The sequence below is a fragment of the Seriola aureovittata genome, chromosome 13 (assembly GCF_021018895.1).
Source record: "Seriola aureovittata isolate HTS-2021-v1 ecotype China chromosome 13, ASM2101889v1, whole genome shotgun sequence".
Classification (NCBI taxonomy): domain Eukaryota; kingdom Metazoa; phylum Chordata; class Actinopteri; order Carangiformes; family Carangidae; genus Seriola; species Seriola aureovittata.
Window position 1 is genome coordinate 10,211,038 of NC_079376.1, and position 26,571 is coordinate 10,237,608.

The following is a 26,571-nucleotide window of genomic DNA, read 5'->3' on the forward strand; positions in this document are numbered from 1 at the left end:
TCAGAGAAGGGGTGCTTAAGAGAGAGAGAGAGTTATTCTTAGTCCACAGACAGTGTCAACGAAGCCCAGATAGAGAATCTCCCCAAGGCATAGCAATTTGCATGGTGTTTAGTTATTTATGAGAAATCTTCTAGGGAGTGAATTACAGAGGTCATGTCATTGTGGCACACGTATGTCTGTGGACACAAAGAAGCACACAAACACACACAGATTTTGCTGTGAAGTGCATATTTGTGCACACACAAACAAACGCACACATGCTGTTGCTAATAGAAGCTATTTGACTGCCAATTACTTCCATGAAGACAATGACACACTGTCTCTCTTAGCTAATGGTCAGCTGTGGATCTTACATTTTTCACAACATCCTAGTTCTGGCTACTTAGAAGAACTTACTTTTCTGTTGTTATGAAGGTGTGTGTATGTGTGTGTGTAGCCATGGGAATTAATTAAAGGAGGGATGCACAAGGTGAACTTGAAGCTTCAACAGGCAGAGTTTTCCCCTCTAATTCATCTCTCCTCAACTGTAGATCAAACTATCTTAAATCAGATTAACTTTATCACAATCACTCACAACTCCATCTCAGCTGTGTTTCATTGTTTGGACTGAGACTGAGACTGAATCCAGTTTTCAATTATGTGATAAAGTTTTGGTTAGAGACCTGGATGAATGAATACTATCCTAGGGTTTAAAACAAAGCACCAAAAGAAATGGAACTCAAATGGACTTTGTCCATTAAATTCACAGAGTAAACTAAAGAACCAAACATCATTAAAAATGCATAACTGCATAACCGCATGCACATGTATACCAACTGCTGTGTTTGGTATTCAGTAGACAGCTTAGGCTAGTGTTTATTTGAGTTTAAGACTCTGACTGGTGCTAACTGGCCTCCCTCTTCTTTTCTGTCTAATTAGAGTCATGACAGTAAAGTGTGCTGGCTGTTGACATTTGCTTGGTTTTAGCCACTGTGACACATTGTCAGACACACTGTGGACCCAGTGCTCAGCGCCATGACCTTTCAGCTGCTCAGCATTTTCCCACAAGAGCCCCTTTCTCTTTTTCATCTCTCTCTCTGGCTTTCTTTCTTCTCAGCAAATCTAAAGCCTGTCACCCCTGTCACTTTATTACTGGGCATACATACAGACTAAGGCCATGAGCACACAGAATAGCGCTTTGTGTCTTAACACTGCAGGACATTTAACATGACCAAGCACAATTTCCGGATAGCTGTCAAAACAGGCGACATACTTGATGAAAGAGCAACAAGGTAAGATTGCACAGTACAAAATACAGACACAACAACAGGGGATCATTAAACACTCCAACCCAGCGAGTGGTAGAATGCACTAGGGCTGCACAATTAATTGAAAAATAATCAAAATCGCAATATGGCCAAGTGCAATATCCAAATCGCAGGAGCTGCAGGTTTTTTTGATAAATGTAAAATGTGTCACAACATTGTCGTGCATTGTTAGCACCATAAGCGTTGTGGTGCTACGCCCCGGCCTACAAATCATATTCTCCAGATGTAAAAGAACATTTTTGTTTGGTACAAGACCAACAAAAATCACATAATTTTTATATATTTTCAGTGAAAATGGAATAGAAAACAACCATTGCAACTGAAATCACATATCTGCCAAAATAATCACAATATGATTTTTTTGCATATCGTGCAGCCCTAGACTTCACCGTTAATTTAAACTAAACTGTTAACACAAATGCAATCCTACCTTATTAGACAATTAATGATATCAACTAGCTGCAATTTCTGTTGTACCTTAATACATGAAGCCGGTTGACAGACTGACAAATTGTCAGTTTTGTTTGTTGTTTGTATAAAATAAAACCAACATTTACTTATCCATAAAATTCCCAAAAGGTAAAGAATGTTGTCATATTGACATATAATGCTACAGTTTCATTGGCCAGTATGAAGAGGCACTTTGCTTTATGACTCACACTACACAAGAAACTTGCAAAAATATGCAACATGTCTGAACAAGCCCCAGTATTGATACAGACATGTATTACTGTCACTATGGCACAATGACACTGCAAATGATGGGTGATGTACTCCAATTTTGCAACTTTTTCTGGAATGCCTAAATAGTCTGTGACATTGTTTTTTTTTTTTTAAGTATATTTTTTGGGGCTTTTGTGCCTTTATTGGACAGGATAGTGGAGAGAGACAGGAAATGGGGAGGCAGAGAGAGGGGGAATGACATGCAGTAAAGGCCGTCCGATGCGGGACTCGAACCGGGGCCAACTGCAGCGAGGACTGTAGCCTCTACACATGGGGCGCCTGCTTAGACCACTACGCCACACGACGCCCCCTGTCTGTGACATTGTTAAGTGTGTGAAAGGCCTGAAGAACATAGACCAAAGAAAGGTGAGAGAATGTGAATAGGGAAAAAAGAATAGAGAGGAAAGCATAACCTGAGGCTAGCGGGTAAAAGCATTTAGCAGTACAAACAGAACAGGGATCGGAAACTGCGCCAGCGGGTTGCTGACTTAACGCAGTGTAAAGGAAAGAAAGGAAGAGGAGTTCAAGGGAATAATTCGGGCTGGATGAAGACATCCCAACAGTGATCCTTAAGGGATGAACACAACACAGAGTTTACACCCACTCTCTAAGCATCCACACTCATTTTAAATCGTTTTTTTCTCAAACACACACACACACACACACACACACACACACTCCAACAAAATCCTCAGTGAGTTTGATTTACAGAGGTATGCAATTGGCTGGTAATAACACTGTTGCGGACAGAGGGCAAAGCAGTGTCCTGCTCTATTTGAGTCTTATGACCTGCAGCAGTCTTAATGGTCTCATGATTTGGTGGAGCTGGAATGAATGCCATGATGAAATATATTTTTTGCTTTGCTTAAAACTGTATAAAGCAAATCAACAATCTCAATGAGGCACTCATTTATCTTCCACCCAGAAGGAATCATGTAAATTCACAAAAATTCTAAGATTACTGTATGTTACACTGCAAGTACAAAGGACCGTTGAGAAATTTGTAGTTAGAATTTAAAAAAAGAATTAGTTATAATTCTACTGAAATTGCACAGGGAAGTGGTGTTTGTGGTAACAGTCGGCAGAAACAGCAAAAGCCTTGTGAGAATTGAAAGCTGTGAATTTCTCTCACTGTAAGAGGATGAGAGGTTGGTGAATTGATAGCAGCTGACAACTGGGGCTGTGAAAAAAATGTGTTCATGTGCATGTCATGTGTGTTAGGTATGTCCCTACAAAACCAGTGTGAGTCCTACACATATATGTGAAGTGAAAACATGTCTGTTGGGACTGCGGATTCCTTCTTGACAGAGGAGAAGAAATGTGTCACCCTCAAGTGATATTATGAGCATGTACTGTTCATGCATGCGGAATCGGTTGTGTGTTTCGGTGCTACACGAATTGTGAAATGTGTACGTCATTTATATGGCTTTTCGGGTGCATTAAAAGGCCCTTTCCTTGTTAAAAAAAAATACATCAAGTGAAGCGATCACACAAAACAGGACTGAATACTTAATAAACCGCCAAGTACAATATTTGCAATGTAAAGCAATACTGCCAAAGAAAGCTGTGTGCTGATATGACACTTGGATGTTATTACATTCCCTTACCAATTTGATTTAGATGTTTAGCCCCCTCACTGAACACTTCAACAATAAATTACCATGAACAACTTGTTATATGACAAGATGCTGCATATTAGCACATTTCAGCTTACAAACTCAGACCCATGATTCCTTTGAAAAAAGCTGCTATAGCATTTCATAAGGAGATACTTGGGAGGATGGGTTGGATCCTACTCCTTGCAAACAACTGTGTGTGCTTGTCCAGTGGCACATGTGTGTCCTTACCTTGTTAGGCTGTCCAAAGAAGGGATTGCCAGCACAGCGTTGGTTGATGACGTCTCTGATCAGGTGTTTCTGCCCATTGTAGGTGGTGAGGATACTGATGCGGTCAGCAGGGTAGCCCAGTAGACGCATGTACATGTACAGAGCCACAGAGTACTCTGCCTCTGCCAGGTTCTTCATAGGAGGAGAGAGAAAAGGAGAGGCTGAGATTATTATTATTATATGTTAACTATACAATATTGTAAACCAGTAATACGACAAGGACAAAACTAATGTTTGGGAAAATGGCCTCAAAAAACCTGTTGTTTAACAATATGGCTTTCTAGTTAATCAGAGCAGTTAATTAAGCTGAACTGTGCCCAGCTAAGCCCAAATCGGCACATCCATGGCTGTCTGCTGTGTTTGACACCTTGCTCTTCTCGTTCTCTTGTAACATCTTGCTTTAGCCCTTTCTCGCCTGTCAAGTGTTTAACTTTCCAGCCAGATAAAAGCCCACTCATTCATGCATGAGTAGCCATCTGATTTGGGCTGGAACTAATTGCCTCAGCTCAACACCACCACTAGCTGGTCTGGGACAAAATGTCCCATTCTGGGATCCCATACATAGAAGCAAGGAGGGTGAATGGCATTTTTCTACACTGGCTTCGATATTCATTAAGCTGGGAATAATTGTGGTAATTGTGTTTTCAGAAGTATGACAAAATAATGCATCATCAAAAATTTCACTCATTCTGATGGCTGAATATAATCATAATGCACTACCTATATCATCGCATTTACATTTGAACTGGGAAAGGCAGGATTTTCCAAAATAGCCGCTGCAGGATGTTTCCAGACTCTATCCAAAAGCTTGAATTACTGCTTTGCGGTTGTATTCCTCCAACAACCAGTAAAGTTGCAGGAAATATGGTCACAATCTCCCTTTCTGTTCCTGAGTTACATGTGTTGAATAATGGCCAGAAGTGTTTTTGCAGAACATAATGACATCACAGTGACGCTAAGTTCTGACCGTTTGGATATAAAATGCCATCACTTTTTTTCATTTTATCCTATTATATATTTGTGTCATAATTAGTATATGAGTTCTTGAGTTATGGTCAAAATCGTGTTTTTGAGGAGACAGTAACTTTGACCTTTGACCATCAAATTCTACTCAAACGCACAATTATTTACCTCTCATTTCCTATTCCAAATCCCCAGGCCCTGGGACTAAAATCATAGGAGTTTGTCCTCCAAATGTGACTAAATGTTAAGGCCAATGTTGCATACATCATTCACCTACTTTACAATCAACAAATTCCTCAGCGTGTGCATGTGCATCCTAGCTCTAAGGCTATACTCTGCCCTTCAAATGTGACCAAAAAAAGGTAACAGTATGCATTATTCATGCAGTTTCAATTAAGCCTGGACTGCAGCCTCACATCTTTGATAATAATTTATGCAGCTTCATCAACAGTTCCTGGTCCAGCTGCACTGGAGTCAACACATCAAAAACTCTGACAGCCTTTGTTCTTCTTCCCCTTCTACCTGTCTCCAAATGGCAAAAATACATATCTTTAAGGATAACACAATGTTTCTACCAATATTTTATTCAAGTTTGGCAGTGACTGTCGGGTATGAGTGTCTGTTTTTTTTTTAAGTGATTATGTTGAAAATTATCTACAGAATATAGAAAATCACAGTGATGTTTTAACATTATCTGCATGTGAGCGACAAGATGACTGATCCACCCACAAGTGTTGAGTATTTGGCCTGGCTGTACCCTAACTGTTATGTCCTGTTCCGGCATCATGTTTCACCGAGAACTAGAGTACACAAGGCAGTAAAGACACCACTTCATTTGAGATTTAAGATCAAGGTTGCTGCTGTACATCCCTGTTTTCAGTTGAGCATTTGACTGCATTCAGCATACTAATGAGGTTGCTTTACAGTTTGCAGAGACAAAAAGATCATGAGGACCATTAACATATGCATGAGTCACACACACAGAAGGAGTAATATCTAAGTAGACATCTGGCTGGCATTTCCAGCTTTCCGTACCTCATGTGCATGTTTAACATAAATGCAATATAATGCCCTAACACCTCAGAGAACTTGGTAACCATAACAACAAGGTCAGACCCAACCCATTGGAGTTTGAGCCAGTGGCTCGAGGGTACATGAGGCCTGTGGAGGATGGAGAGATGAAACAGGGACAGGGACAAAGATAAGACAGAAGCTGAGATAGGTTTGTAGTGTAGATACAAACACATAAAAGGTAATAAAAGGTATAAATCTAGACAAACTGTGGGTAAAGCCCACCATGCCATTTGCTCTTATACAATTTAAAATGTAGCTTGTGAAGCAGAAAAACCTCAACTATCAAGCCTAGTGGCTGAGTAAAGCCTTTTTCTAACAACAGAAGATGTGGATTTAGATAAGCATTTGACAACTTTGGAAGCACTATCATCAGGCTGAGGCTCAATACGGAAAGTACTTTAGCAAATGAGCCAGAGAAGCGGGAACAGACCTTTGGACTGTGGAGTGTCTGTGTGCACATACTTGTTTGTGTGTACGATGGGTGTACAGTTCCTGTGTACGTGTAAAACAGGGGTAGTGCAGTGTTTGTTCAGCTGTGACAGACATTCAGCATTCAGTGGATACAAGTGCTTCCCTAGTGTCCAATTTATCCCTCCTGCAAAGTGCATGCGTGTGTGTGTGTGTGTGTGCGTGCGTGCGTGCGTGTGTGTGTGTATGTGTATGCGCGCGCGCGTGTGTGTGTGTGTGTGCAAATTCCCTTGAGGAGCCAGAAAATGGCAACAAGCAAATGGAGTTGAGGTTCATGTGACCTGCTGCCTCGAGAAGTGCACATGGTCTGAATTTAAGAACAATAAGAAGCTTTATGGACATGAGCATGCACAATGTTAAATGGTGCACTAACATGAAACACTGAAATATGTTCATTGGCCATGCAGCGTCAGTGTCGCAATTGATTTATTTGCTATTTGTCAAATATTGTAATAATAAGAAAAGTTTTACCTGGAATCAATTCATGCTGGGTATTTGTTTACTATGAGCTGCTAAACTGCGTGTATGGTTTAAAAAAAAAAAAAAAAAAAATCTTATATCTCTATAACAATTATTTTTAGCTTCCTTACTTTAGAAAAAAGAACAGTTTTTTAGAGCCACTAAATATTCCCATTAAAGTAACTAGTTTTTGACTATCAACATTTACATGGTAATTCTGTTGTTATATTTGACAACCTTTGGGATCCTGTGCTGGTGTGGTGCACAAGTAAATATTTATATATATATACATCGGTATATATATATATATATATATATTTTTTTTACACACACCTATAATCCCCGCCCCCAGCCCACACACAGTCTTGAGTGTCTCAGCAATGTCACAATGAAACACAATCTGGTTCCTGGTGTGAAGGACAGACGCACTGGTCTGTGCTGGGCAGCCAGTGTTAGCTGCAGACCAAGCAGGGTTATGAATTTATCATATGGTTCTGGTAGCTAAACCATTAAATTTTAAAAATTAATGAACTGCTGTGCAGCGACCAATTCAGAGGAAATGGAGGCCAGCAAAGAATATGGCTCTCTACTCTGATGGAACTAAGTGTGCATGTGTAAAGGAGTGTATAAATTGAGCTTGGAAGCTGCCATACATTCTGTAACATGAACTATTCCTGCTGTTCCAACATTGTGTGTACACCTGTGCTACAGATATACAGAACATTGGTGTTATATACTGGGTGTTCAGTCACCCAAACTGAAGTGATGCACACATGCTGCCTACAGCATGAACCCAAAGTGAAAACATTTCAACTCTTAGTATTCAATTCCAGTTTTGTTTGACGTATTCCAGTGTTTTTCATTTTCATTTTGGGTTCAAATTTGGGTTTGAATAATGGTTTTATTCTTGTAGTGGATTTCCAAAAGCAGAAAAAAAATATGTGTCTGCCAACCAGTGAGCTATCACTGGTAGGTAAACACAGATAAATTTTGTATGCACTATATTGTTTTTACAAATAACAGTTGTGCTGTGTGTGTATTTACGTTCTGTAGTGTGTACTACTGACCTGGTAGAAGTAAGGGTTGGGCTCGGATTCTCCCACCCCATTGAAGTCCTCCACATTAATTAGCTGGAAGTCAAAGGTTAGGCCAGGGTTGGGCACCTGGAACTCAGGCAGTTGCTGGACATGAGGCAGGTTCCCCAGGTGTTTGTAGCGCCAGTTGTACAGATTACACAGGCTGTAGGGAAGGGAGTCAGAAACACAAGACACACTGTTGTTACTGTATGCCCATTTAGTGAGACGACAACACCAACCACTAAGACTGTCAGCAAAACGGACTCTATAGAGTTCTGCTAGGGTGACCCACCTTGCACGTGCACGGCCCTGCGCATCCAGATCGATGGTGGGCACTCCAAGGCGCACAAATCGGGTGAACAGAGACTGCTCCATGTTGGAGTACTTCTGGAAGGCCATGTTCTTGATAACAGGGGGCAACTGGTGGTGGTCTCCAATCATGATCCAACGCTTCAGCCTGCTATAGCCGTCCTCTGGGTTCTGTTGAGAGAGAAAGAAAAGTAAGTGGCAAGAGCACCTGTTAGTTATACTAAAATGAAATTCAGAGGTCTGTATGAACCTCAGTAAAATATAGTCTTTTCCATTTTGCACTGTATAGTTTGAACAGTTAATCAGGTTAGCAGACTGCAACCAACTGAATACCCCTCCCCTCACTCACCCCTCCCTTTCCAAGCGTGTAGGAGAACCTACAGTGGTCTTCAGGAAACAGAAAAGGGCAAAAGGCCCTCTCTAGAGCCAGTGTTTGGTTGGTCCATTCTGGACTACTGTAGAAATGTCGGTGGGATATGTAGATATGAGGGGCTCATTCTAAGCTAACTAAACAAATTTTTACTTTCAGGTGATTACACACCGTTGAAAATGTAATTATAATTTTTTATATTCTATTTCTGCAAATAGATCCCTTTAAATCCTTCACACTGGTCCTTTAAAGTCCAGGAAGCCAGTGAAGCATGCAGAGCCAGCCTGTACTTTACTAGGTCTATATCATGCTGCCAGATTTTGCTAATTAGATGTGGTTTATTTGGGTCTTGACCTCAGACAAATCTGATATACCAAGCTTTGTAAGTCCAGAGCTGATAAGAGATGAATGGCTGGATAATGAAAGGGAAGGGGAAGAAGAGGAATAAATAGTTTAACTGTGACGTATACCTGGCAGAGGCTCTGGCTATGACTAACTAGAGGAGAGAGATAAAGAGAGGAGCTCTGGCAAAGTTGTTGGATAGGCTGATGTGCTTAATGATCTCGTCTGTAAACAGACAGTACTATCTCGGACAATTAGGCACAACAACCAAAGACAAATACCATTACTGTGTCTGGAGCCAATCAGTCAGACCTTAACAGAGAAAGTCAGGTAATAGAAGACTGAGTCCGCATGCTCATATTAAAGCCTTAGGAGTTATTCAGGAGAGAGTTACCTGTAGCAATAGAGGGATGAAGGTCTCGATCTCCAGAATCTGAGCAGCTTCTTCCATCAGGATGTTGTCATACTGATGAAAAGAATCAGCAATTTAACACAAATACTATGAATAGTAATGTGAGTAAATACAAGTTTAACCAGGTTGTCAAATCTTTGTGACAACTGAGAAGAGTCTACCTTAAATCCCAGCTCCACCAGGTCATGACGTTTGAGTGCAGCGTGTGTACAGGTCATAGCAATGATTTTGGCTTCCTTCACTAGCAGATACTTAGAGCGGTCCAGTCCACTCCTCAGCAGCTCAAAGGCCCTGAACTCCTTCCAGAGTAGTAGACAAGAGAAAAAGTGGGTGTCAGGTGTGAATCACTGCACACAGAAAAGTTTAACAAACAGGCGTGACTCACATAGCAGGAACAAATCAAGAGAAACCACAACCTAAGCAATTGAAAACTACTTGTATACTTGTACTGTGAGAAAACTTGCTCAGAGTTAGAATACCTATCATGTAGTCATCGATTTGTGAATTCAGTTTTGTTTTGTTTTTCATTTTCTCACACTGGGGTTGTGAAGGGAAACTTTAATGGTTATTGGCAGTGACAGAATGTGACAAAAATGATGGATGATTACTGTGAAAGAAGATGGATAAGATGATTGTCTAAGGCAAAGTAATAGCACCTTTAATAGAAAAAAAGGCAGGCCGAAAAAACATCGGATACATTGTTGTATCTACCCGCATTCAATAGATGTAGGTGTTTTAAAAACTTAAGACCTAGCACTCTAAAAGCTCCAATTGCCGCTAATAATTTCAAACTACAGGACAGTCACAAAAGACATGAAGTGACTGGCAACCTACCCTGCCTTTTAATGAAACATGTCATTAACGTAATCCCTCTGTTTTCTACTCTCATTAGGAGAATCCTCTTTTCCCATGATGAAGAGATATAGAGACCAGTCAGGCACAGGGCTGCTCTGCAGACAAATACACTTGGTGTAGTTTGCTGTTCAATAACTGCAGCATGAGGAGCACTTCAGCACAGATTTTCTTACATGGCTTATACTGTAATGGAAAAATTAGGGACATTTTTAACCAAAATACGAATCAGTTTTCCTCAGAAAGTCGATATCATGGCGGTGTGAAGTAGTGGGGATATGGGTAAACAGGCGAGCTATTTTCAGGTTGCCACACTAGCTGTGTAGGGGCAGCAAAGGGAGAGAGGGAGGGAGGATGGGAGAAATAGACTTGGACAGCACTGGGGTATAAATTTTTGATGTGTTACTATTTTAGCATTAATATTAAACCAATCAAAACATGCAATATTGATGGGGTCTATTTTTAACCCCCATGGCTCCAGAGCGGTTGAAGGGTGAAATCAAGATGGTAAGGATTCAGGGACACTGAGAGGGAAGAGGGGGAAAAAAAACAAAAAGAAGTAATTAGCGGTAAAGATGTAGAGGGACTGCAGAGGAGGAAACTGGAGATGTATACAGAGAAGAATCTCAGGAGGCACACTGTGTCCCTGTCTATCTGTCTGTCGAGCAATAAATTCTTAGGATATTCCTATGACAGCTTATTCCGAACTGCTTTTACATTTGAAAAGGCAGACAGATAAGCAAATTCAGCAGGATGTTGGTTGCTTTCCCTACCCTGCGCCACAGACAGCAATACCTCTTAATGGGTGTACAGATTTCACTGCAGCATGGGTGAGGCTGAGGGAGGAGGGAGAGGTGCTGTGATGCAGCGATATAGAGGCCAGCCAGATAAATCAAGGTCACCACACGTGTTGGGATATTACCTCCAGCCAATAACTTCTTTATTGCTTTTCAGAGACCTTCTTGGTGTTCCCATAAATCTGAAAAGTTATTGTTATCCCTATAGAAATACTCGAATGGTTGAGGAGGAATGATAACACATCTTCAGCTGCATGTTTGTGAGTGTGAAAGGGTGTGAAAAAGAGTGACAGAGAGAGAGTAAAAAATATGAGTACTAGTAGCTTTCATCATTTTGTTGTGTTGCTTAGCTTTCCCGAAAGGGTCAGCAAACATATCTACAGGTATACAATACAAGCACTGTTAAGTGTCTTATATAATGATTCACTCTTTCAACTGAAGCAGAGACAGGTGATGACTAAAAGTTGGATGTAAAAGTGGCATAACAGCTACTCAGAAGCAGACACAGCCACAAAGAGACAGTCAGTGTCTGACAAATTACTGTTAATCTCAACAACCTGTCACTACGGTGGCCAGTAAGGCATAGTTACTTGTGCATGAGTGAATGTTGAACACCTGGACACACAGCTGGCAAACAGTCTGCGAGCAACATCAAATCCAGCTGACATAATCTGTGTGTGTTTGTGTATGCTTCTGTACGTTATTTGTCACTGTGCATTTTAATGCAAAGCACATTAAATTTAACCGTAATGACATGTGCTCTATAAATAAAATTGCTTTGCCTTAATGCACTAAAGTAACCTCTTTACATCCTGCTGGGTGTTGCTCAGTAGTGGGAGACTGTGTATTTTGTGTGTGTGTCCTTCTTACTTCCAGCTGGGTAAATATTTTCTTGATGTGACGGTAGCAGCCCTCTGCAATGTCCATGTCCTCTTCATACGACCGACCCTTGAACACAGGCTGGGGGGCGTTGGAGAAGTACTTATGGAAGGGAAAGTGGGCAGCCACAACCTCCACCTCCACTTTCTTGCCCTGCTTAGGCCTGACCTTGCTCATGTACTCTTCCCAACGAGATATCACCTGTAATGGACAGAGAGAGCAGACATACACATCCATGAAGCTCTAATGTATTGCTGCTATTGAAATTATACTAAAAAGTAAAAACTAAAATATTGCAGGACCACAGTTGTGTTTAAACTTAGGAAATCACTACAAAACTACACTAGTTGGTTGATGGAGGTTTAATGTTTAACAAGATGCTGTATGAGGGTATTGGGTATTGCATGAATCTGCCCAGCCTAAATGGTGTTTGTTGTATTTTCTTTATAATACTTTGACCATAGTTACAAGCACATTATAAACAAATGAGAACAGATAGCCACTCTTGCAGAAGTGCCCCTGCTGAGCACCTAATAAACCAGCTTCAACTAAACAGCAGGGTAGCCTAGTTTGTGAAAAAACAACTTTAAGGATGAGTCTGCTGGAGGACTCAGCTTAATTGTGTGTTAAGTATCTGTCTGTACGGACTATTAAGACCACCATCGAAACCACGCTAACAACTTCATGACATTCATATCTTTAAATATCACAATACTACACTGATGGCCAGTTTTCAGAGCTATATAAATAAAAGAACTCAGCTTATATGAGGTGTAGGTTGAGAATATATAATCTCCATGCAGCATCAAATTAATAAGGAACCACAGTAGTGTGTGTGTGGAAAAGAGCTAGACCTATACTATAGACTGCTGGCAAGGTGCAAAAATGGCACCATGATAAACTTTGACACTGAAGCTCATGTAACAGCCATGGTATTTGTTATGGCTTTGACTCACCAACTATCTACCATAAGATGTAGTTTGAGAAATGACCACCTCTGAGAACTATGTCATTGGCATCTTTGCACTGTTTATAAATGTCTCACATTACTGTTGTGATGTGATGTGATACTTGACTGACAGTTGCTTGTTTTTTTTTTTCTTCAGAAAAAAATTGGTGGGTATTAAACTGAGCTTCTTGTTACACAGGTCTATAATGTCTATTTTAGATCCCTCCTAGTGAAGCATGAGAATGCAAGTATGTAATTTATCCTGCAGTCCGTGAGGACAGTGATAATTAGGTGACAGGAATAAACAACCAGAGTTGAGTTCTAAGTATTTGCAGTCTAGGCAAAAACAGCAGTGAGTCTGGGGGAAGGAAACTTCAATAATGTCTGAATTTGATTGGCATGAATATGTCTGAGGAACAGGACAGACAATACAGAAATCCATTCTAATTAATTCTGCAAAATATCTCCTGGATCCCCTCAACTGTCTCTCACTATGAATCAATAGTAATATCCAAACACAAATTTCAGGATGTACAGTGGATTAATAGTAGGACGGAGAGGAGCGGCTGACTGCAAAAATCACCAGGAATTATTGCAGGTTTGTTTTGCTGAATCTTTATGCCAAGTACAAAATCAGAAACATAGCCTATTAAAAATGGCTTATGACTCAATCATGTCCATTTTTTTCCCTCTGGGCATAACAAAAACACATACACAATAAGTTATAGTCATACCTGGTAGAGGTAGAAGTGTCCAGCAGTCTCACAGGTGTAAGAAACGTCTCCTGGGACATCCAAGCTCTCCTGTAACCTTCCCACCTCTTTGAGGAGCTCCAGCCTTCTGGCCAGGACATAGTTTACCCTGCCATATCTGGAGACACATAGCACAGCATACTTAGTCAACAATCTTAATTGTTTAGCGTTTTGTATTCAGGATAAACAGATAGTTACAAATCATGAGATAAATGTTTATGAGAGACCTACATACTGGTGGAGCAACCCACATAGAGACTTCAGACAAACTACCGCATATAACAAACAGGTAACTTGTGGATTCAGCCTCTGATCTGATCTGGATCACTTCCCACCATGCCATCAGATTGTTCATTGTCAATCAATTGTTCTATAGAGCTGAGTTGATCTTAATCTAAAACTTGTCATGTGACTGTTGAGTTGATTGTGGGGAACTTTGGTACTAATTGCCTTTAAAGTGTTTTTACCTTTGGTTCAGAGCATGCAGGTACACATATTCTGGTCACCTGAGGATATATGGTGTTTTACAGAGTCAAATATATTGTAAATATGACCCTTGATTACAGAGGTTAGAGAGGGCAGTAACTGTCTTTGGATGTACACAAGCTTTGTTTAGGTTCTATCTTGCATCCTATTGTGCAGCTAAACAATGCTGCTTAAAAACAATTAGCAGCTGGCAACGAGACAAGCAGCACACACAGGAAGGGGACAGGAAGTGGGAGGGGTCGCAGGGTAATACTAGAGGTGAATTCTATTTTTAGACCCTGTGATCCTCAGTCAGCAGATGACTCACATATGATCACACTGATCTGTCTGTTTGGCCTGAATAATTAAATTTAAAAATTAAATAAAAATAGAGTGTGATCTTGCTTCCCAAGATGACAAACCTGTAATGCATTAAGCTACACTCTGAAACAGAAACCCAAAAAGATACAACAGGCTTCATTTATTGACATGGATATACTTTTATTTATTTATTAGATTTTAAATCCAATAATGGTAAAACTTGCAGCAACTGTGCTTGAACCTGAAGGCGGATACTAATTTTAATGAATCTAGGGTGCAAATACGGACTGTCAACAACTAAATGTGATCTCCCCTATGCTCCACTCTCAAAATCTAATTAAAACAGCACAAAATTCATCATGAAATGCATGGAGGCATTGTTAATTGGTAGTGCTGTGGCTTTCCCTTTGTTAGGCATTCAGAGGAGCACTGCCTTCCATTTTTCATCTCATACACACTGTTAATTAAAACTCTCTGGCTCTTTCCTCTCGCTGGTGTCAGTGGGGTGGAAGGAGTGTGGAGTCTGCATGTTGTTATGAGGCAGTCAGGCAGGCGGGAACATATTAAATGTTGCTAGCCAAAGCTCTTTCTTTTATATCTGTGTTGCTGCATAATTTAAGAAGGTAACAGAATGCTTCTATGTGCAGACCCCAGTTCCCATACAATGCTAGTCATACTAAAGTCATATACTCACACTGGCAATAGTCTCACATGGCGTGTAGCAAATGAGCGACATGCATAACCCCTCCCTCCATTGGAAGTGTTGCTAAGAGATATAGGTTGCTCAGTGCCACAGATGGATAAGGTGGTAGTTAACAAAGTAGGCTATAAGGGAACTTTAAATAGGAACAGCATAAAAACTTAATAATATTTAATAATACTGAGCTATTTATATTTGAAAGCAGGCTAAAAGAATTGCTAGTAAAAAAAAAGAAAGGGTTCTGGCTGATTCATCTAATAATGGTGTTAAATATAGCAGCAGTCACGTAGAACTGTAAATGTTTTGGGTATCGTGAGATAATCTCTTCTTCTCAAGTCTGTCATGAGTGCTTAAAGTGCACTGCCCCCCACCTTCTCTTTTCCCATCTCAGTATGTCTCAGTAGTGAGGACTGAGTCATTATCCTTCAAGGCATCACACACACACACACACACACACACACACACACACACACACACACACACACACACACACACACACACACACACACACACACACACACACACACACACACACACACACACACACACACACACACACACACACACACACACACCAGAGCAATACACACAGACACAGACAGACACACACACAGACACAGACAGAGTGAAGCTTACAAAAACACGTGGGTGAGGGAGAGCTGGGAACTACTGGAGCTTCCTTAACAGGACTCTAGTGGTTCTTGTCTGAGGCTATTTGTTCTGTGCCCTGCCACCAGTGCAGCATAAGGAATAGCAGTACTATGTCTTTTATGTGCCCATTAGGGTGTAGACAAAGAAAGTTCTAAAACAACTTGTGCTAAAACTACATGTCGGCTTCATTAAATCAAATTACAGTCAGGTAATGTCACCCACCAAATTTAAGAGGGGCCTGACCTGAGACCAACATTCTAATGGTTTTAAAAATCTGAAATGAAATGTATTTATTCATGTAATTGTTTATTCATCCATGTATTTATTCATTTAATTATCCCATCATATTGTTGTAAGTGAATTATTAACAGAATGGTTTCATGTGTACCTGAGGTTGAAAAATGACAACATTACTAAAGCTACTTCACTGTTCAACTTATAACAAAGGTTCTTAAACATTTCACTAAACATTTAAATTGTTTGTACATTACACTACATATTATGATTAAGTACTTTCTAGCAATTTGGCGGTGTTATGCAAGTTTTCTTATTTTGGTCAGCCACAACTACAACTACAGATCTTATATGATCCAGACACCCAGTGGATTAACATTGTTTACTAAAATAATTTTCCAAAACATTCAGAATGACTCGTTTGCTATGACTTTTAGGCAGCTCTAGAAACACTTTAAACATTCATGGCGTTTTCCACACCTGTGGTAAATCTACATATCTCTCTACATGGTGTTTTGCCATCCACTTCTTGATTATTCTCACAGTGGCTGGTAAAAACAGTTCTGGGGTCAGTTATTGTAGTCCAGAATAGCGATGAGTGGGTTAATTAGACATGCATTGCCTGTGAGTGGAGGGCTGTAGGGAAAGATCCCTTACACTGGTAGAAAGGCCTGAGAGGCCAACGATGCCTAATGAAGATAAACCAGGTTCCTGGCCTGGCATATGGGAGTATCGAGTAGCCCTGTCACTGTGTTGGCTCAGACTAATTATGTATGTGGGCAGCTGGGCTATCTTAATGCATGTATGTGTGTGTGTGTGCGTGCATGCGTGTGTGCGTGTTGTTGTTGTTGTTGGCTGGGACCAAACTGTGAGGACTGCTTCTGTAGTGCATATGCACTGTAAGGCTGTAACAATTTGTTGAATGCACTTTCACACATCCATGTGTGAATTCAAGTTGTCTCAATTTTCACGTGCACTTCTGTTTGTTTAGGTGCATCCATTTCTGTGTGTGTTCTCTCTCCACCTGTCCCTGTGCTGTCCTCACCTGCTGAAGTCCTTTTCAGTCTCTAGCTCCTCCTCTCCGTGGCCCAGACGCAGAAGGTGACGCTCATCGATGTCTAGTGCCATGATCTTTTCAAACAGCTGGTTCAGAGCCTGGTGTAGAATGAACCATGGTAACAAATAAACATGATCAAACAAGGAAAACTCTTTCTTTGATGTGTGTGTAATGCCATCTATCAACAGTGCTTGTGCATATAAATTTGTTTTGACTCTTCTTTCAATCTATGAATTTGGTCCAATCCTCGATTGATGTGTTATGCAAGATATTTAGCTTGCTTTAAAGCAAGTGTCTTTTCCAGTTTAAGAAATATAAATGGAAAGCGTAACTATTGCATAAGAATAAGGTATTTCATCATTATATCCAGCTATACTTCTTGTGGATGAGGCTCCTTCTGGCAAGCTTCCACTGGTGTAAAACAACAGCAGATTACTTTATGATTAAACACTGAGGGGGGAAGACCGGGGCACAAGGGAGCTTAGATTTTAATTTTTCCTCCAAGGTTTGAATATGACTATCGCCTGATTAATGGGCAGTTCTGAGCACAAGCTGTAAATTCTCTAGACAGCTTCACAGTTTTTGAGCAGAGTGTTAGGGAAACTTTTCAGAGATCAGAGCTGGGGTCTGTCTGTGTGTGTGTGTGTGTGTGTGTGTGTGTGTGTGTGTGTGTGTGTGTGTGTGTGTGTGTGTGTGTGTGTGTGTGTGTGCGTGCGTGCGTGCGTGCGTGCGTGTGTGTGTGTGTGTGTGTGCATGCGCGTGTGCGCGTGTGTTAACCTGGTTTGAATGTGTGACTATAAGGGTCCTCTGTTCAGGAAAGTTGTGGTAGAGGTTTGAGATGATCTGAACGGCAACATCCGTCTTTCCGGTACCTGGTGGTCCTACAACCTGGAGACACAGAGGGAAATGAAGAATAGGTGTAAAGAGAGAAATGAAAAGATAAAGATAAAGATAAGATAAAAGATAACCACAATCAGAAGTTAGGTTAGGTTACAGTGCAAAGAGGCTCCCCCTGTAGACAATCTAGTGGTTGTGACAGCTAGGCCATGGGCATGTCAGAACAGGCTAGGCTAGTGCCCAATCATTGGCCATGCTCAGACGGACCCAATGCAATGTGGTGTTGCCTGGCATGCTAAGATGGTCCCAGTGACTGCACAGATGGGCTAGAAAACAGAGAGCTACTGAAAAAGGAGAAGAGCTATAGGAGGAATAAGCATCTTTCAAGCCTTTCTTTGTTTTTATTATTGAAATGCTAGGAGTACTTCAGCACTGTATACAAGTTACCATGATAATAATCCTCATATTTACTTAACTGCAGGGAATAGCACATCTAATTTATTAAATAAATATTCATATTCATGAAACAGCTCTCAGGTGAGTAATTTCTGCTAAAAATAGTAAGCACAATTAGATATTCCTGCATAAATCAGTACATAATCAGCTCCTTGGTTTCCCTACATGAAAGCCATGCTAGGCAGACCAGGAGGTAGTGTGTGTTTGTTATGGCTGCTAATGACTGTGCCATATGCCAAGAAGGAAGGTTAGAGGGACTGAGGAGAGGAGCCGAAGAAGGTATGCATGCAGAGTTGTTTTACGACTCTGCTGATAGCCTACTTGCCATATTTACTTCAGCTGGCAACACAATAAATAACTCAGATCCCACAGCCAACTTCCAATCACCACAGTGGAACAGCACTTTTGTCAAAACAGTTACACTCCTTTAGAGATACAATAGCAGGTTGGAATGACATGGTTGTGGATGTGCATTTGAATTGGGTGTATTCATAGCTGTAATCCTATGTCATTTTATGTGTAGTAGAACATCTCATGAAAGTGCCAAAATTTCAGAGGTTTCAGGAAAATCACTTTACATGAATGATGGAGACAGTGACATCAAACAACAGCATATTTACTGTAGAGGGAATTCCCCTTGGTATACATCACTAAGATTAATGACTTCAAATCTTTGGCTTCATAACAGCGAGCTGGAACAGCATGCACCTGCAGTATCAGCACTCAAAGGACCGACAAGAGGCTTTGCCCAGACAGCATCATGCTCACTCAAGGATACGCATGATAACTTAATACGGCTGGATTTAAAATATAGTTTGTCCTCATAATTAAGTCCATGATGTTCTGGGACTAATTTTTTCTGTCGAAGCCAGACATCCAAAATTAATGTTTGTTGGAGGCTGTTGTGATTTTTGTCAAATACATAATCTAATTCTTGCGGTTTTCTTCTGAAAGCTTCAATTCAACAATAAAACTTATGTGAGCCACTTACACGATGAAACACTAAATACAGAGTTCTTACCATGGTGAGTCCTGGCTGCATCCCAGCTCGAATGGCTTCAATCTGAGTAGGAGTGAACTGGATTGTATTCCTGTAAGAAATTTCCACAGCTGATATTAGAAAAGCAAGTAATTAGCCTAAAATACTGAAGGGCCTTGACAGAATAAACAATTTGTTTTCAAATGATTTAATTTGTTTTTTTAAGAGATGCTTAATGCTGCAAGTTTTGTTGTGAAGTTTTCTGAAACCATCTTGAAAGATTGTTAAGTCTGGGTTTCCCTGTGGACATGTTGTTGCTATAAAGATTTAAATATCAAAGTGTAAACTGGAAATCCTAAAACACCAGCAGATGAATCTTAAATTTTGATGAAGGGCAATTATATAGTGGTGTTATAATGAGTAGAGGAATGTTAAAGCCTTTTCTGTTCACCTTTAATTGCTTAAAAATTTCCATCTACTAATGTAGCACAACAACAACCGAAATAGCACCACCGCATTACATGGTGAACAAGCCAGAAGAGGTACCATGGAGACAAACACGGACAAACAAATAATAATAGTCAGGTCCCAAGCAGTTTACCTATGATAAGCATTTGACTTGCACCTCTGCACTCTTTTATACTGAAAAGGTGTTTTGGATAGAGCAAAGTACGCATGGTATGCTACAATATAATACACACTTAGGCCTCAGGCATGACTGTTTATACTTAATGCTGTGGGTAGAGTACTAGTTAAAGTTTAACCATCTTTAAAGAGGTCAATGTGCTGGCTTCAGAGAGAAGTCAAGGTATAAACAAACACTGAACAACTTTTCAACCCCTAATTGTGTAAAGTTGTTAATGAGAGGGCCTGAGTCGTGGCCTTGACCTCTCACCGTTTGGGCTGGTTGTAGGGATAGGGCCCACGGTTGAGGGTGACATAGGGCTCAACAATCAAGGTCTTGTCTTCCTCTTTGTCTTCCACTTCTTCATCTGCCTTTCTCTTTTTCCCTTTGTCAGTTTTGTTTGTGATAGGGAACTTGATTCTGGGAAAAAAAAGGAGGAAAGAAAAGAAGATATTAAAATATTATTATGCCATAATACAATTGCAATCAACTGTATCTAGTATGGAAATTGTACTACAAGTAAATAAAATACTAATGTATAGTTATGATCTTTCTCATTTTCATTTGATTATTGGATCTTTGATTTTCACCTGAAAGGGGGGACTTGCAGTTCAGGATTCTCCTCTGTGACTTTTATGGTTTTACCAGGGAAACATGAATGTAAATGGTCCAGGGACAGAAAGGTGTCATTGAAGTCCAATGCGGAGATCTGATTGGGCATTTTGGAGTAGTGGGCACTGCCTGGGTCGCCATAGCCTAGGATAATGTCATGAAGCCAGTCTGGGACAACACACTCTGTGTTCATCAGGTGTCTGATGGTCTCTAGCACCGCCTGAAACAGAGGAAAAAAATATGTGACAGATATCAAACCAATATAGTGTAAAGTAAAAAAAAAAAAAAAGGAGGAACTTGAAGGAGAAAAATCTCACTGAATGAGTCATGTCAGACAACAGACAACCATCCCATAAGAGGTGGTTTAGCAGGATAAGAATAGATTTGTTGTGGGCTGATGGGACAGCAGGTAATTTGTATGTCTGTCAATTATATTTTAATGAGACGCAAACTGTCTAATACCCTGTGCATCAAACACTGTGTGGGGAAACATGTTTACTTTTATCTGTGTCACACATCAAAGATTGAGAAGAATGTTTCTTGAATATCCATTAGTTCCTGTGCTTTTAAACTTCAAGAAAAAAAAAAAAAAAAAAACTTCAAAAACATCTGTCATTGCGCTGGCTGTGAAAGACAGAAATGGGTGTGCTGAATTAGATTTGACAAGGCCGTAACGAGAAGCTCTCAAATAAAAGAATGTGATAAAAAGCAAAGAGTGCATGTTTGACATTCTAAAAAATGTTGAACAAAATGGAGGAAAAAAACACAAGACAGATGGGATTTTTAACAAAAGTTTCACATATTCCATATAAATGGATAACTATCTGTGAAAATATCTATGTACTGCATGTGTACTGCCTGCATGTTATACTGACAATATAATGGGGATGTGATTTCCTACAGAAGGCATAACGACAGTATACTACAAAACGTTGGCTTGTTGCCACAAGAGGATTTTTAAATGTGAGAGACAGGTGGCAGTGCATATGACATGGATATCCAGTGAAAAGTGTCTCTCATTGGGATCATTGGGAGGGCCTTGAGTGGGTGGTAATCTCAGAGCTGCCCTGGCCCCAACCTTACAGCTACAATTCCCGCAAGTGCAATATGTGCGATACATCACTCAGAGGTGGTGTTGGTAGGACCAGAGCTCAAGGTCTGAAGATAAAGCACTCAAATACATTGTGCAGTGAGGGGTGATCTGTGTGCTTCAGCATGTAGTTCAAACCTTGAAATTATTCTCCTTGGGTTTGCGTCTCATGATGATGTTGAAAGTCTCATATGGGTCTTCAGTGCCACTCTGAATACTGCTGGTCATGTCCTGTTGATACTGGTTCGAGTCCAGCCAAACACGGAAGGTTCTGGCATCTCCTCGCAGCTTAGGCTTTGGTTCAGGTCCTAAAACAGAAGGAAAATACTTGTTAGAGCAAGGAAGTAATCCTAGCCTTTAGCGATAAATATAGACGTAATAAATCTAACTTTCTATGGCAATTTGCAAAACATCGTCACAAATTGTACAATTGGAGTAAAAACCTAAACATAGGCCATTAAAGTAAAATATAAAACAGAAAATGCTTCAGAAGGACAACGGTCAATATTAAAACTGAATCTAAATCAGCTGATTCTCAGAGGTAACACCACGATTTCAATATAATTTCTTATCTTTACATTAAAAAATACAACCCTTTAAAAAGAGGTCACCCTGGCCTGCCATGCAACAGTACTATGACTCCATAGGAACAGGCGTTACATCCACATGCTTGACTGACAGGCTACAGGCTTTAGGCTTATTCCCATTGGGAGCTGGTGTGGTGCAGCAAGTGCGGCTCTCACAGATGTCTAAATAGATTCTTGTATGGAGTTGCAGGGCACAGAGCAGGAGGGTGAAATTCAATCCTTTCGGCCTCTGATGTCTGTGCCAATGCATGTGTACGTGTGTCTGTGTTCACATGTGTGTATAGCTATGTGGGGATCTTCAAACACCCCACCCCCTCTTACTAAGATGAGTGTTGTGACAACCTAAGAGTGAAAGCTACACTCTCAACACCATGGGATAACAATGTTGACAGCTGGGCTTAGGTGTGTGAGCAGTTGAAACAAGTATGTGCCATTTGTGTTGAACTGTCAGGTATTGAAAGATTGGATTTTATCAATACATGATTTAAAGGATGGTGCATTGCACTGTTCATTTGAATCATGTAGACTTTGTACATTGGTAACATAGTTTACAGAAGTGCTATGTCTTTGAGAATTACAGTTTTTATAAGAGAGTATGAGTCAGTTATTAGTGTCTCAAACTGCACCTTTCAGCTTGTGTCTCCCCACACCTTCACCAAGTGCCCAGTAATTTATTTGACATCACCCCACCACCCAGTTAGCCAGAGCACCACTTATCCCAGTCGAGGATCTGAAAGTTTAACCAAGCCAACACCACCAGGGCATGTTTCCTGGCAGGATGTCTATTTAGAAAAGCCCTGCCCTCTGCATATTTAATCCAAACAGATGAGAGAGGATAGGGGAAAGGCCGCTTCAGTGCATGGACACATGTTCCAACAGGGGAAAAGGAAAACACTTAGAATAGCAGGGCTGCAGGCTAACTTAGGTGAACCAACCACTCAGAGGGACTGCTTTGGGCTGTGGGGAGAACAACACAGTAAACAGAGATCATGTTCCTGTATAAATATATTTTACTTTCCAGGAAAGACCAGATATTTGGATTTAGTCTGAGCGGATTCCTTCTGTGTGGACACACACAAAACAGATTCTGAGTCTTATATTTGATGACAGCAAATTTTAAGGCTCATATTATAGAAATACGCTAGCCTACAGATGAAGTTCATGTTGTGATCGAATCAGCTTACTTATGGTAGAATGCACTGTTGCTGGCAATACCTTGTTTCAGAGATAGATGTGAATGTTTCCCATATGACACATTCTGCAGGACAAGCACATTCAGTGTCCTACATCTATCCAGATATAGCAAATACAGCTCCTCAGTTAAATCGAATAAATAAAGCAGGGGGGGGGCACGGCCTGAAGCTCTCAGGTGTTGTTGTTGACCTCAGGTTAATGGAATGTTAATGTGAACAGGTCAGGTCTCACTGTGACTGTCACCATGACAACACCAGCCTGACACTCTCCCGAGGAAGAGTCAGTGGATGATTGTACTGTATATAGGAGGTCTGATGGGAGGATGGATGTCATGTATCATTGGTGTGTGTCTGTGTGTGTGTGTTTGCAGGCAGGAGCACCTATAAGCATACCTTCCTCAATGACACGTCCCTTGTCATCCAGCATACCCTGCACCTCACAGCCTCTCACATACACCAAGCCAGTCTGCTCCACAAAGGGCTGGCGCCGGTCGAAGCGTGTGCCGTAGGGCAGGTTGGGCCGCACCGTGATCAGAAAGCAAACGTCGTGCTTCCGCAGCCCTACAGGGTAAGAGAATGGAGAGAGCGGTTAGAGAGAGAAAGAAGAAAAGAAGGGGATTTAGAGACAGAGAGAAGGAAAGGGGAAAGACAGAGAAAGTTTGAAAGAGAGTGAAAAGGGCACAAAGAGAGAGAAGGAGGTGATGGAGGAGTGTTAATAAGACAGAGTAGTAGTGTGGGGGAGTTTGGAGATGCAAGAGAAACCGCCCCGTCAGCATTTGCCTGATCTTTAAAACATGAGGCTCTAATTATACGATGGGGAAAGGGCTACTGGATGGAAGGAAGTAATACTTCATACTCTCACTGAATTATAAGAAAGAAAGTAAAACCATAAAGGTGGGTATAAAGAAAGTGAAGACATCAATTTAGGATACATGAGGCTTACATTTTAAAGCCAGTGATCAGTTCATTACTTCTACAGCATTTGCCAACTCAAAGAAAGAAACATTGGCATATCGTATATCTTTCTCTGGAGAGCTACAGCAGAAGGCTTCGCTGTGCTTTCTGTGTTCCTAGTGAATCAATGTCTTTCAAAGCACACAAGCTCCTGTTGACATTATCTAGAGTGCCCCCATCAAACACACAGAGAGACAGAGAGAAAAACGATCAGGACATAAAAAAAAAAGAGGCTCAGTGGAAGAGGCTACACAGAAATGGCATGTCTTATCAGAGATTTAAAGTGGGCAGGGGTCATGAGTCAAGGCCCGATGGGATGGAACAATGTGGTAAGGGAAAACTTTATGGAGGTTATCAACTGCTTGCTAGGAGGAAATAAGAAAAGTAAAGGTATAGCAACGCAATATGTGAGGGCAGGGTAATGATGTATCATAGTCCTAAAATGTAAGAGGATAGGTTGCATTCTGTATGAGCAACGCACAATGCAGTTGGATTGACATGTATGTGTAGTAGCCGGACAAATATGAAAGGTGGTGACAGACACACATAGACTATTACCTTCCCACTCATGCTTGATATGATCTTGTACATTGAGGTTAACAGTGACATCAGCTCGGACACGGGCAGGCCAGCTTTCCCCAATGTTGGGCTTGGCAACCTCTACTATGGAAAAGGAGGTGATCATCTGAGCCATCCTGGCCCAGCCCCCAAACACCACTCCACCATACTCCGATTGCCTGTGCAGAGGGACAGACACAACAAGAAGTTAGACAAGCACTGTGGGCTGTTGTCAAGATTGAAAATCAGTTGGATTTAGGGCAGCACATGGCACTACTGCTTATTTATTTACTTTTGCAGGAACAACAAGCAAGTTGCTACATCACTTGACATAATGGGAGCACTTATTATGTTAAGCAATGGGTTTCCAAATGTGGTGTACTAAATGTCACAGTCTTTTAATAAAATATTATCAATGCGCCATGCCACGATCTTAGAGGTAGACAGTGGATAAGAATCTTTGTTCAATGAAATAAAAAGACAAAGTGTGCTGTAGCCGAGCTAATGGTGGAAATTTGTTCTACTCAGGGTGAAATAAAAGAGAGATGCTTATCAATGAGAGTGCAACCATCTTATTTCAAACTCAGAACCTGTTTTTTCTGTATGATTTTTACTCTTCTAATTATTATTATTGCACATAAGCCTTTTATCACATCTTCTTGCATATGTCACCCCAGAGTTTCACTGCACATTCTGAAACTATGAGTATGAGACAAATAAAGCTAGATTCTTCAATGCCTTAGCTAAGGAAGTGCTTATTATCCCATGTTTTCATACATTTACATAATTTCTTCAGACCTCTGATGTTATTAAGAGTGTTTATGTGACATAAACAGAAGTTAAAAAAATTAGAGATTCTGGCTCAAGTTTCTTGTAGCTTTACAGAATTGAGGACATCTCACCATGGTTTCATACGCCACACCACATCTTCTATGTCCTGTCTGATCTCATAGGTGGACTCTAGACGAAAGAGGTTAAAGTTCCTCAACAGGTAGTCATGGAGGGTCAGGAACTGGAGGTTCAGCTTAGGCAACGCCAGGCAGCCTGAGAAGCGAAATGAATGGACACATACACACAGAGTGAATAATAAACTAAATGTGTGAGTAATTATGCACACACTCATAGTTGACTGTGCAAGTCAGTGCCTCTATACAAAGTACTGAATGTCTGCATGTTACAGCTAATGAGGACATTGCTTGAATCATCAGTAGTATGTGAGTTGCTGAAGGTGTCCTTGCCAACTAAAGAGGATTCCCTAAGAGAGAGGTACCAGTTCAGTCCCATGAGTGCCCTTAGGATAAGGGATAACCACAAGGCGTGGGTGTATACTTGTGACGATGAGGCACTGACTAGACATTCAAACACAATCACAATTTACACATGCAACACGCACCTTCGCCTGAGTAGTACTCTGTCGGAACAATGTTCTCATCCCAGATTATCTTCTCTGTTGGATAAAGGGGCATCTGGTTAAGTTGCTCAATCTGAGAGATTCTGCGCTCATGACGTGATACCTGTGTGTTTGTGTGTGGTAAAAAGTAAGAGACAGAGAGAGAGAAAGAGAGAGGACAAAGACACATGAGAGACAAATCGGGTTAATGACCAAATGTTCCTCTGCCCATTTGGCTCGCTGT

At 40.8% G+C, this 26,571-nt stretch overlaps 1 protein-coding gene across 2 annotated transcripts in view; it reads right to left on the reverse strand.

Moving 5' to 3' along the window:
• The window catches only part of aqr (aquarius intron-binding spliceosomal factor), a 46,751-nt gene that overhangs the window by 7,873 nt on the left and 12,307 nt on the right, over positions 1-26,571 (reverse strand). For both annotated transcript variants that reach the window (XM_056393236.1, XM_056393235.1), the window contains exons 16-32: positions 26,331-26,451; positions 25,840-25,981; positions 24,938-25,116; positions 23,819-23,986; positions 21,784-21,953; positions 20,534-20,775; positions 20,214-20,363; positions 19,361-19,430; positions 17,824-17,934; positions 17,035-17,144; positions 13,601-13,736; positions 11,909-12,118; positions 9,551-9,688; positions 9,372-9,443; positions 8,249-8,436; positions 7,948-8,119; positions 3,878-4,048 (exon numbers count right to left, since the gene is read on the reverse strand). In XM_056393236.1, coding sequence (XP_056249211.1) covers positions 3,878-4,048; positions 7,948-8,119; positions 8,249-8,436; positions 9,372-9,443; positions 9,551-9,688; positions 11,909-12,118; positions 13,601-13,736; positions 17,035-17,144; positions 17,824-17,934; positions 19,361-19,430; positions 20,214-20,363; positions 20,534-20,775; positions 21,784-21,953; positions 23,819-23,986; positions 24,938-25,116; positions 25,840-25,981; positions 26,331-26,451 — 2,550 coding nt within the window. The remainder of the gene's footprint in view (positions 1-3,877; positions 4,049-7,947; positions 8,120-8,248; positions 8,437-9,371; positions 9,444-9,550; positions 9,689-11,908; positions 12,119-13,600; positions 13,737-17,034; positions 17,145-17,823; positions 17,935-19,360; positions 19,431-20,213; positions 20,364-20,533; positions 20,776-21,783; positions 21,954-23,818; positions 23,987-24,937; positions 25,117-25,839; positions 25,982-26,330; positions 26,452-26,571) is intronic.